We start from the raw sequence: 13,069 nt of genomic DNA on the forward strand, positions 1-13,069 counted from the left end.
TCGAATGGCTCTATTCTATGTCATGTCGTAATATAGGATATCCCCTCCAGAAGGTAGAGTCAAACTATCGGTGTGCTTCTCTTTACCTGACCGCCAGTCACAATTTCAAATTATCCAGGACGAGTTGTGAGCTTTTTTTCGTCGCGCGTTTCCACGACAGCGTGATGCATTTTCGCGCATTTCTATTTCTTTGTTTGTTTCTGATGGTAAACCATCATTGTTGCGAGGAAAATGTCACTAGTGTCACGGAAGAAAACGCGTTAGCGAAATTAGTCAAAATGTTTTCGAAACCCGGGGCATTCAAACGAGTAAGTTTCAAAAATTATGTATCTTTTTTAATATTGTTGAAAATATAGAATATATTGCAAAAAATATTGGAAAAGAAAATTTTCTCAAAAAATAATGTAAATTTTCACGTAACAGATGCAATGGTATTGTTTATTTGAGCGAATATAATTATAATAATCATTTTATAATGATTTTTTCTTCTTTGTTTTTTTCATAAAACAAAAATTTTGAAATAAAAAAATTCGAATTCGAATTCGAGAATTTTTATTCCTCTTTTAGACTAAGTTTAATTCCTTATATAAATGTACGTTAAAACATGCATATATAAAAGCAAAGATGAAATATAAATTGACCCATTATTAAAAATATCAATTCTCGTTGCGCAACGAAAATTATAATCAAGGAATATCTATATACATAATTTGGAACATGCAATGAAGATATCCAATTGACTTTCAGATTAACGCAATACTTGGTGAAAATTCGATCGAAGAATCTTTTACGTCTTGTCCAAAAGGCGAAGAAGGCCTCGAATGCAGAAGAGCTGAGGCCAGGCGATCCGTCGATTGTCCTCAAGGTAATCATACAAGGATTTCGAAACTTTACGTGTATATTATATGTACAAAAATAACACATAAATAAACAAATATAAAATTAATATATTAAAAAAATAAAATATTATTTTCACATTCCAGCTAGATAATCTTAATTGTATATTACAAATAAACACACGACTTTCCGTGATATATAATGGAGATTCTAACCTTGACATAGCCACTCCCAGACATTGTTTGCTCATGTTAAATACACACGATCGCACCAGAGCATTAATGTATGAATTAGATCTATCGTTCAATTGAATGAAACACTATTTTTCGCGTTTTATTGCATTTAATTTAAATTTACGTTTTTAATTTACGTTTATTAATACGTAATATGATAAATCACTTTCTCGGGAATCATGCCAATTGAGAAACAATTTTATTTTTATTTTGAAAAATATGAATATAAATAGCAAGATGATTGGAAGGTTATAGGGATTAATGAAAAAAATAAATGATTTTCTAATATGATGATTCTTTAATTAAAAAATATTAAGGAAAATTTAATGGCTAATAATAAATAGAAAAAACGAAGTGTTGCGAAGCATAATTCAATGCATATTGCATAATGCTGCAAAATATGAAATATTGTACATTATACATATATATTCTTGAAAATATTTAATTGATTATCAATGCAACAGTGTACTATTTATAAAAAAATAAAAAAAAAAAAAGAAAATAAAAAGTCATATTCATTTCCTTTTGCTTAAAAATTTTTTTATTTTTAATTAATAATTATATTTTTAATTATTTTAAACAATGTAACATTAACCCTTCGCGGTTGAAAGATTGGATACCAGCCTAGTAGCACACTTTCACTCAACAACTCCAATAAAAAATAGTACACTTCGTAAAGATTTTATTAAAATTAATCGAAATATATATATAGCCAGTCCTAGCTTCACATTGTTTGCATATTATTATTCAGAATGTTTGTTTACCAATTGAATGTACGTCATTAAATTCCACTAAATCATATAGAAAGTAATAATTTATTTTATAAGTCATTTTTCTTTGAAAAATAGAAACTTTAGTTTCTATTTTTACTTTAAAGATTGGAATATTAACCCCTTGAGAAAAAAATTAGATAGGTGCCTGAAGATGTACTTTCACCATGTATCATTATAAAGTCGCTTAACTTTTATTTCTTAAATTTTTATATTAAAAATCATTTACAATTTGTGGAAATTATTATCAAAATTTAGTTTGAAATCAATTTTAGAAAGTATAATAAAATATAAAATAAAATAAAATAACATAACATAAAATAAAATTAAAACATATTGATTTAAAAAAAAATTGTTTTTTTTTCGCAAAAATTAAAATTTTTTCGAAAACAAATTTATATGATAATAATTGAGTCGTTTAAATAATTATCAATTATATTTTGTTTAATTAAACCTTACTTCTCAGCGATAATAGAAAATATAATCGATATAATAATCATGGAAGATCAATTTTAATTATCAATTATAATTTAAATTTATTTATAATTTATATCTAAAATAATTAATTATTTCTAGAATAAAGAAAATTTATTATTATAAAACTCTTAAGCAATTTGAAAGCAGAAAATTAAACGTTTATTTTTACGCGTATCCTTGCAATTTCTTCCAAGAGAATAATTTATAATAATCAACGCAGTGCTTGTGTATTCCATCTTACATCTCTTCCTTTCACTATTCAACGATCAAGAAACTACGATTTAGCGAATGAACTATATATAAAGCATATGTGGTTTTATCGAACCATCTAATTATCATATGCAGAATGCAACTATTGATTTGTTTGAATTCTTCAACAATGTGTTAATTTTTTACTTCTTCTTTTTTCATAATACGTATTTCTTGTTTATTATATCAATTAAAAAAAATGTTCATTTTAAAAAAATATAGATTATAAAAATTGAATGTAAAAAAAAATTGTATGAATTATATCAATTAGAAAAAATGAACGACAAATATATATTCCGTGATCGTAATGTTCAAAAGAACAGTGACTTATCTTGTTTTCAGTTCTAATTATTATATAAAAAATACATACGATATGTGATATACGATATACCTGTGTTCCTCTTCTTTCCCCTTTTCGTTATGGTTATTTAACATAAGGAGTCGAATATCTTATGATGCAAGCACGTTGCTTTGGTAATGGAATTGCAATCCGTTATCGAGAAGACGGAATAAATGGAAAAAATGAAATATGTGGTATAGAGAAATCACTTCTAAAAATATATTTATATTTATAATTTAAAATAAAATAGTAATAAAATTAATCAATTATTATTGAAAGACATTTTTTTTAAAATATCTTTTAAAATATTATGTATCTAATATTATAAATATAAAAGTAAGAGACTTTTAATAAATTAATAATATAATAATATAATAATAAATTAAAAAATCAGGATCAAAGATGTAGAATTAAATTCTATCAAATTATTTAAATGCAAGTTTTTCATTTAAAACAAAAATTTAAAGAAATAGAACTAAAACCTGAAAAAAGTATCAATTTGTTAACATTGTTACTGATTCATATAATTTTTTACATTTTTTTCAATTTTTACAATGATTCATTGTTGTTTTGTATAATTGAATCGAATAGAATATTGATTAAAAATAAATGGTTTGCGAATTTCATTTTTGATTATCAATATTTCTTCTTGTCTTTTTCCAGGTGATTGTTATTGCTACAATTGTGCTGCAGCTGGTCCTGAGTTATGGGCATCCTGTTGTCGTGAAAGCTTGCGATGTTGTTCGCATCTTGCAGCGGCATGTCGTACCTGCGACCATCCAACACTATACCCGTTTTGCTCAAAACACTTTAAAAAATGTCTTGTCGAATTGAAAAAACAAAATTAACATCTGTTCTTTACGATACGATTAATTTTCATCACAAGGACAAATAATCGAATGAAATATAAGAAAATAGGACTAATAGGTTATAACAGTTTCTAAACATTGATTTTGAAATAAGAGAAAGAATTTCAACAAAATGAAGATACATTTTAAAAACACGGTTAACAACTGTAACCATGACCAAATTTTATAATATTTTTACATAACTATAAATTAAATCCGTACAAAATGATAACACGAATGAAATTCGCGTAGGTTAAGTTAATCGACAATCGTATCTTGCATAAGTTGAAAGTTTTACGCCGAGTTTCTAAATATAGCGCTTATCTTTCGACCCGTTAAACTGGTCCCCGTTTCAATTTTTTTTTGTGCTACGTTACATTACGCACCAGATAGGGTAACGCGAAACGTGAGATGCCGTGATAAATCGTACCTGAACTCATGTAAAACTCGTGTATTCCTTTTTTTTTTCTTTCGCGAAATATCGAAGAGGAAGAGGAAACAACGATGAATTCATCGATAGAGAAGCAACAGAAGGGAAGACATATTCGATATGTCCGTAATAACAGATTAGACAATAAGATAACGTTTTTACTATGTACAGAAAAAAAAATCAATAAAAAAGAAAAGAATAAGAACAAAAGAAGTATTAGAATTTATAATGACGAAATTCTTGAGCGTTCATAGGTCAATGTACAAACATAGTAAAAAGTTAATGTACCTTCTAAAGACTAAACGATCGCAGGCCATTAATCCGCCGCTTTTTGTATCTTAACGATTATTGAGAACATTTGAGTTATGCAGTTACTGTCCAAGCGATAGACAAAAAGTAACAGACGGTTTGACAAGTCGCACATTTACAAAATACCTTGCCAATCGAAACGTACGAAAAGTAATACAACGCTGCTTCGAGAAAATTTTTCTCTTCGACGGATATTTTTTCATTCATTTCTTTTTTTTTTTTGTTTTTACATATAACATTAAAAGCTGACAATTCGAGAGTACAAATAATAAATCATCACTCAAAATACAATCATTGATAAGCTTTATTTGTGTAGTCTTCAGAGTATTTAGTAATCCGTACTTTTTTAAAACTACTAAATCCTATAAATTGTGGGGGCAGAGACTTTGATCAGGTAGCCAGACTTAAATAATACAGAATAATACGAATTTGATTTCATTTCTTCTTTTTCGTTTTTGGACGTAAAATTTTCACGTTTAAAGAATTATTTTATACATTTTTTTCTTTTCATTTTCGCAATTTTTTTAAATCGTTTACTGCATCCCCACGAAATATCGGACCTCGTTTCTTTACACAACATTTTATTTATTTTTTCTCCAAATATCTTATATAGAATGCTATTCCGCGAAATTCGAAGTTCTATATTGCTTTACCTATATATATTAAATCGAATTTTCGATTCGTTTCATTTTCTTTGCTGTTTCTTGTTCCATTTGTTTCACACTACCGCCATACGTGAAACTTCTAGCATAAGTATTTTTCCTTTCTTTCATTTTAATATTCTTTTTGTAGCAAAAAAAAATTTTTGTTTCTATTTCTTTCTCGTTTTTCTCTCGTGTTTAGTATATAAAATTATAGTTTTGCACTTGAGAATGCTCTCAGTTCTTAAATCAGCACCACACAGAGGTGAAAGACAAGACTAGAAAAGAAGATAGGAAGAAACGTAGTTACTCTTTTTTTCTTTTTCGAATTTTCGTTTCGCATTGCTGTGAAAAAACAATGTAATGTGACTTTTTTTTTAAAACTTTTTCCCATTCTTGCATTCGTATTTGAATTCGTATTTAGAGGAACGTAATCAAATTATCTACGTTTCGACGAATCGTCAATAAACATTAAACACCTTGCACGATTTCGGCAGTCATAAGAGTGATGATGCTGCGCGCGCATCTTCACTTTTCTTTCGTTTGTTTTATTCTTAATTAATATAGTAATTGATCGCGAAGCAAGGGAGGCTGGTGAAAAAACGCAAATGCTTAATACATATATAATATAATAATATAGAAATAATTGATCCTCAATATATATATAATCATAACATATTACATATTATATATATATATATATATATATGTAATATAGTATATATATAATATATAATTAAGATATAAATGATTGCAATAATTTTTATTGGATTTGAGTTCGGTTATTTAATTTTACTGTATTATTAATTTTTAATTTAGATTTTTTGTTTTGCGAGATAATTATTATGTTTATCAGAATAATTATCATTAATATGCAAAATTAAAATTTTTTAATATGAATAATTTAGAATTTGTCTTTGTTTTATCCTTTGATTATTAAAATTAAATAACTTAACCCAAAATGTTTTAAGTCTAATACGATTCCAATTAAATATTAAATGTATTTTTTTTATCTTTTTTCTGGAATTTCTTAAAAAATGAAATTCCTGAAATTAAAAAGTTGAGTATATGCATATATGATAATTGATTAATAATATTAAATTAAGATATATTTATCATGTATAATTATTGTGCGTTAAATGACCATGCACTCTCTCGCTTCACGATATGATAATGACGATAAAATATGAATAAATCCGCTTCTTTCATTTTTACCTTTTCTTTCTTTTTTTTCTTTTTTTTTCTTTTTTTGTTTTTTTTTTTACGATCAGAAGAATAATAGCGGTAGCGTCCTGGCAAAATGACAATTGACAACGATGATATTACTTCGATTCCTTTACATAAAACACAGATCTTGATCTATTATGCGATCGACTTATTACGGTGTACATGTATATCAAGTATGAGTTCAAAATCTATCACGAAGTACAAAGAGAGATTGATTATGCTATTTTTAGTTTATTAACTTGTATATACCGAGAAATATCAAGACTACAGTTAACTATATATTTAGTGATTCGGAAATTGTGACCAAGATCGGTTGGTTAGCCAGTAATCAATGAAAAATCAGATTATTTAGAGTAGGAGTGGTAATAAGTATTGCTTGGGATGTGTGTCGGAGAGATTTTGTTTTCACTCTTTCTTTCTTTCTTTTTTTTCTTTTTTTTTCTTTTTTTTTTTTGTAAAGTGTAGATAAGTTTTTTTTTCATTTTGTTTTTTTTTCAGAAGAAAGGATTTCATAAAAACTCGGCGTTCTGCCATTTCGTCTTTGTTTTATCCTTTGAGAAAAACTTTGGGTAAATACGATTTGTGTTAAATTCATTAAATACTTTTACATCGATGTGACACATTAAATCAGTCGCGCAATCATAAGTAACTTACATCTTTGATGATCGACAGATTTTCTTTTTATCTTTCATTTTTGTTTTATATATATAATATATATATATATAATATATATATATATATATATATATATATATATACATTATATATATATATATATATATAATATATTCTGTTTCGTTTTTTGTTTCATTTTTTTTTAAACATATTCTTCAACAAGAAAATCTTATCACAAAATTTTTACAAATTATGCGCGAATGATATTTATGTCATTATTTTAAAAACATACTGAATACTTATTCTTTGTTCTCTTGCAATGACAAAAAAAAAAAAAAAAGAAAAAGAATCGTTACTCTCACACTCACATTCATATCTTGCTGACTATATCAGCGACACACATTTTCATATAAAGATCATTTTTTCCCTTTTTTTTCTTATTGAGTCTACAACTTTCTTGTTCTTACTCTTTCTCTTTTTCAATTATTATAACCGCCTTAAAAATATTTCATTGTTTGAAGAAAATAAAGAGATATACATAGAGTACAGGTACCGCCGATGATTACAAAAATTATTCAAACTAGCGACAAAGATCGATAACTGTAATATATCAAGGGCCTAAGAAGATCCCATTTTTTCAACTTTGTTGTTTTACGTCACATAGTGTTTACTTTCTCTCTCACATTCTCTTTTTTTCGCATTCTTTCTCTCTCCACTTATTACTATTGTAAATCAACCAATTTTTTTATAATCACGTAACACTTATTACTTAGTGCCTTATAAATGTCCACTTGGTTCTGTAGATATAATATATATAATGTAATAATTGAAGCAATTATATTCATTTATGTGCGTCCGAGTTATTATGCACTTAATCCAATTAGTTGATTGACATTCACCTATTATTCGCTTGCAATATTATTAATTTCAACATAAGATAATGTGAAAAAAGCAGATATTGCTCTTAAAGAAATCAATTTGAAAATTGTTTGCTAAGCTTAAATTATGAACAGTTTTTCATTTTCTCTTTTTGAAACCACTAAGATAATTATTCGTATATTATATAACCGAAAGTTAAAGTTCTTCAAGACGATAAAACGTCTTGTAAAAAGTAAATCATCAAACCTTTCAGGTAACAATCAAAAGTCACACTCACACATCAATGCATATTCACAAAATGATGGTTAAAATATCCCATTTTCACATAATACAGGAAATATCTTGTCTATTCTTCCAAGTTTGAGCTCACTTTGTAAATACAGATGCCAATCATGCATCGATTAGTATATTATCCTAGAAATGTCACAAAGATGCAACATTCCATTGAAGATTTCCATTTAGTACGATATTGTGGAAAAAGAATATGAGTATCTTTGTTTCTCAATATTCTTAACACAGCTCTACAGTTTCATTTATTTGCGTTTAATGGTCGATGTTTAAATGCGTTCGGTTACGTTTTCCAATTGTGTGGATGGGCTCGAGGTGGAGCCTGATTACCCTGTGCTTGAGATGCTTGTGATGGAATCATATCAAGCAGATATTGACGTTGCAAATCTGCTGCTTGTCGTTGCAATTCTGCGAGACCTTTTCCACCAGCTTGCGCCATTGCTAATTGATAAGGATATAATATCGAGGTAAATGGTGGCATCATATGAGCAGGAAGAGGTTGATGAGGTGGCAGACCTGGTACAGGATTTTTTGCCAGTTCTGAAAATAGAATCAATCAAATTATTTTTAATATATAATTTATTAACTTTTAATTAATAAAAAAAGTATATAATTACCCCTAAGCAACTGTTGTTGCAAAGCAGCTGCAGCAGCATGGTGTGGACTGAATTTTCCACTTTCTGCTAATTTAACCAAGGGATGTTCTTGTAGCTTAGGTGCTGGTGGAGTTGGTGCTAGCGTTGGTGCTGGTGGAACTTGAGGTGGGGGGGCTGGTGGCGTTGCTACTCTTCTTGTAGGAGTAGCTGCTTTAGGAACTGGTTTAGGAGCTGGTGGATCCGGACTTGGGCATGCTGCTTGTGCCAACCTTTGTTCTATTTCTTGTTCTTGTTGCAATGCTTTTACAAATGCTGTCTTTAATCTATAAATATATGTAATATATTAATTAATATGATAAAATGTATCATTTTTCATAATAATTTTTCATAAATTTTAAATTACATACCGATTAGTATGCTCTGCTTTGAGAGCTTTTTTAACATTAGTCGTTACACAATGTTCACATATAACTCTAGGATCGCGACCTGCTGGTGGTCTTTGAAAAGTTGCATGCTGCACTCGTGGACCTTCTTTCTTGCCACCAGTTATAGGCTTTTCCCATTTCCATACGGGTGTGAAATCCGTTTTACATTGAGTACATTCGAAAGGTTCTGGAGGTGGTGGAATAGCAGGTTCTTTAGTGATGAAATCAACTACATGTTCCAAACCCACCAAATATATAAATTCCGTATTAGACGGATTTGGCACAAAGTGCATCTCCGGTGGTGGAGGTTTTGGAGGTGGTATTTGTAACAAAGTCTTTTCAAGTTGTTTTCTTAAAGCCAATTTAGCAGCTGCTTGACGTTGTGCAGGTGTTTGATTATCATCCCTCGGTCTTTCCTATATTTTAAAAATAAATATTACATGCATAAAAAGTATAAAATAATAAATTTGATTGTAAGTTCTCTATAAAATAAAATATCATTGTTATAAGAAATATAAAATAGAAAATAAGGAAGGAAATGGAAGCATAAATGGGTTAAATATAAAAATAAAAAAATGATATGATTATTAAGGCAAGAAAAAGTCGGCACAATATTTAATAAAGAATTAGATTGATAAGAGACTAAACATATTTGACTATAGTGGATATACCTGTTCTGAAATCACAGGTGTGCTTAAGGATGCGGTGGTTTTATTTTCTTGAGATCCAACAAGCAGCTTTGTGTTTACAAAAACACAATTATGGTTATTTACAAAGTTCACAAATAATGTAAACAAGTATTTGTAAAATATAATATACATTTGCATAAAATTTAACACAATATCTTTTAATAATATCTATTTATAACAATTATATGTATTTAAATAAAAAAAGAAACAATATTTTATACCTTACTTACTTGATGTGCTGGTGTAGGTGTTGGATCTTTTGTGGATCTTTCAGTTCGATCTGCAGGTGCATGATAATTTGATACATTTGATGTTGCACTAGGAGGCCTGCCCCTAGGATGAGGTGGTTGTGGTATGACCATATTAGGTGGCATTCCGGTACTAGAAGTAGAACTTCTACCAACTGTGGGTGGTAGTAACATTCCAGGTGGTGGTGCATGTAAACTACTGCTCCTGCTTGGTGCAGGTTGTCCTCTAAGCAATGGTGGTGGTGCTTTACCTGTTCTATGACTGAAAACATATATATATATATATATATATTATTTTAATAATCAATTATAGAAATCCTTTTAATTACTTTTATAGAACAAAATTTAATCAAAAACTCACCTATGAGGAGTTGGTTGTACTGTAACTGGTGGTGGTAATTTACTGGGTACTTTGGGTACAGCAGCAATATTTTCTTTTAATTGTTGAGATTGTCTTAATTTTTTCAATAATACCAATTTCATTTCCTCAGATCTAAGTTCCTCCCTTAATTTTCTAAGTGTCCTCTCTCGTTCAGCTAACTCATCTGATGATAATTCTTTTATTGGAGGCAAAGGAGGCATATCACCTAATAAATAAAAATTTATAATTTTATTAAATATACTAAACTTTTATGAAGTATAAAATCAAATATAATATGTATTAGCACAATACTGAAACTGTAAATAATTATGCTATTTTTATAATTAACCTTCATCACTATCTGCATTTCCATTAACATAACCATTTATTCTACGTTCATCTGGAGTTTCTGCATAACTTATTTCAATTCTAGGTCTAAGATTGCGACGTGTTTTTCTATCATCTCCAGATTTAGGAGCTAAAATGCCTCTTGCTGCATTTTGAATGTTTCGTGCTTCTGGCATATTGTTGTCCACATTAGGATTCGAAGAGAAATGAATACCTAAATCTAATGGAACTCCTACATCTGCAGAATTAACAGTGATCGAGGGAGAATTTCTCCTGCTACTGCTGCTGAAAACACATATTATTTACTGAAAAATTATCATAACAAATTTTATAATTTAGTAAAAGAAATAATATAAAATTATATAAGATATATATCAATATCATATATATCAATATATAATTAATTATATATATTATATTTAATATGCAAATATATATTAAAAAATGAAATTTAATAATATAAAAGTTTCATTATCTTAGAAGAAAATAGTCTATTTCTATATAATAATTTATAATTAATGATGAACTTATTTTTTTTAAAAACTACATATAATTATACAATATTTTAATATATTATTTTTTTATCATAAATTTTTGTTTCATAAATGTATTTATCATAAATACAATATATAAGAATAATTTTATGTTGGCATAATTCTTAATGATGTATCTTTGTATAATATAATTAATTAAGTAATTAATTTAAAATTTAAATAAAGTAGAGAAATCGAAGTTTCTTTTAATTTACCTAACACTCAAATCCACTACCGCATCCCCGTCCAAATCCATGGCTTCCATTCTTTCAAATACAGCAATTCTATAAATCACAAAGTAATTGTATGAAACGCAAGTACTTATTTATAACTACAATTTAATTATTTTATTTCGATTGGATCGATTTTAACAATAACACGGCAAATATATGTATATGCTAGTAAAAAAAAAACGACAAACAAGTCAGTACGAACGGTGAGACAGCGTTTCGCAATGCCGTGATTTGAAAGCGATAGAAAAGATTCACTGAAATAAAAATAACTGTGTTACCAAAATTTCCGTTCGAACATTTCGTTCATATGCACCGAAACATCTTCCCTCTTTATTTCGAGCAGCAATCGTCTCAACTTGCGAAAGACGCAATCACAACACAGTAGCACCACCGGTAACGCGATCAACTCGCGGACTAAAACGCGCGATAAAAGATCGTGTTCGCTTGCAAAGCGATCGGCCGATATCCACGGAAGCAATGTCCTAACCTAACCTCCGTGGAATTCAAAGATGTTCAAGGAAGAATATATTTTCTTCGAGATGGTACACGAGGAAGATATTGGCGCGCTTTGCAAAGCTGCCGGCAGCACTATATGTCGCGTGCTTTTTGCTTTCTTTCTTTCACAAATTTTTCGCAAGGAAGTGGTGATACAAAATCGAAGAATTGAATTTGATGCTTCGGAAGTGGCGTCTCGGCACAATGGCAGCTAAGCGTAGCGGTACAAGACTGTGGAAGGGGGAGAGGGGTGTCCTGTACCGCGAGGGGAGAGGTACGGTCGCACATTAATTATTTCTCCCCTCACTCCGCTGACGGTCTACCCCCTACCACACGAGTCAGCCACTCACCCACACGAGCGGCATCGGAACGGGCTAGAAACCAATCTCTTTCTCTTTTCCTCCGCCTCCCTACCACTGTTTCTCTTTCCCTCGTTCTCTCTCTGCGGATTTTCCCGAATTTCGTCTCCGTACTTCTCCCTTTCCCTCACTCCCTCCCGCACCCTTATGCCCTACGGGAAATCGATTTTTCGACGGAGTCCCCACTGCCAGCCTTCGCGACTAGAGGGACGAAGAAGTTGCAATGTTTTTGCAACGTATTTGATATTGTCCACGCATCTCGTAATTACTATTGTATCAAGAAACCAAACGCGACCTCTAGGTAATACGACTCTATTTATTTTTAATTTTTCTCATATTTAGATATATATTATACATTGAATAATTATTTCCATCGAAAAGTCTGTTTTTAAAATTTTTTATTTCCTGCAAGCTCACTTTTAGATCGTCTTTAATGCAATTAACTAGTTCACGGAGTTTCTCTTAGATCTCCCGCCTTGCACACTTTCCAGATCACGTGACAGTATAGGATCTCTAAACTCATAAATTGATGTCAGCATTTTTCATTCATATTTTATAACTTTGCTGTTTGACTAATAAAGAAATAACATATAAAAGTAAATAATATATGATAATATTCATATTTGTTTTTTATCAAAT

At 29.3% G+C, this 13,069-nt stretch overlaps 2 protein-coding genes across 30 annotated transcripts in view; one reads left to right on the forward strand and one right to left on the reverse strand.

The window, feature by feature from the left end:
- On the forward strand, positions 1–4,394 carry LOC108001774 (uncharacterized). Its single transcript, XM_062071438.1, has 3 exons — positions 1–308; positions 748–865; positions 3,570–4,394. The coding sequence occupies exons 1-3, from the start codon at positions 18–20 to the stop codon at positions 3,752–3,754; spliced, it is 594 nt and encodes a 197-aa protein (XP_061927422.1). The 5' UTR covers positions 1–17; the 3' UTR covers positions 3,755–4,394.
- Positions 3,114–13,069, reverse strand: part of LOC108001834 (transcriptional repressor p66-beta) — an 11,323-nt gene continuing 1,367 nt past the window's right edge. For 3 of the 29 annotated variants that reach the window (XM_062071320.1, XM_062071307.1, XM_062071312.1), the window contains exons 2-9: positions 11,559–11,627; positions 10,812–11,092; positions 10,463–10,688; positions 10,084–10,363; positions 9,836–9,901; positions 9,147–9,580; positions 8,761–9,062; positions 3,114–8,683 (exon numbers count right to left, since the gene is read on the reverse strand). In XM_062071320.1, coding sequence (XP_061927304.1) covers positions 8,427–8,683; positions 8,761–9,062; positions 9,147–9,580; positions 9,836–9,901; positions 10,084–10,363; positions 10,463–10,688; positions 10,812–11,092; positions 11,559–11,608 — 1,896 coding nt within the window. In that variant the 5' untranslated portion in view covers positions 11,609–11,627 and the 3' untranslated portion in view covers positions 3,114–8,426. Of the gene's footprint in view, positions 8,684–8,760; positions 9,063–9,146; positions 9,581–9,835; positions 9,902–10,074; positions 10,364–10,462; positions 10,689–10,811; positions 11,096–11,558; positions 11,628–11,854; positions 12,730–13,069 lie in introns of those variants that run through there. The other 26 variants (XM_017063074.3, XM_017063072.3, XM_017063071.3 and 23 more) reach the window with 17 other exon arrangements.

The sequence above is a fragment of the Apis cerana genome, linkage group LG1 (genome assembly GCF_029169275.1).
Source record: "Apis cerana isolate GH-2021 linkage group LG1, AcerK_1.0, whole genome shotgun sequence".
NCBI lineage: Eukaryota > Metazoa > Arthropoda > Insecta > Hymenoptera > Apidae > Apis > Apis cerana.

Excerpts from the sequence above, each read along its gene's own strand:
- LOC108001774 (XM_062071438.1), top strand. The coding sequence starts at position 18 with ATGTCATGTCGTAATATAGGATATCCCCTCCAGAAGGTAGAGTCAAAC. Across the intron at positions 309-747 it reads AACCCGGGGCATTCAAACGA|ATTAACGCAATACTTGGTGA; the intron begins GTAAGTTTCAAA and ends ATTGACTTTCAG. Across the intron at positions 866-3,569 it reads ATCCGTCGATTGTCCTCAAG|GTGATTGTTATTGCTACAAT; the intron begins GTAATCATACAA and ends GTCTTTTTCCAG.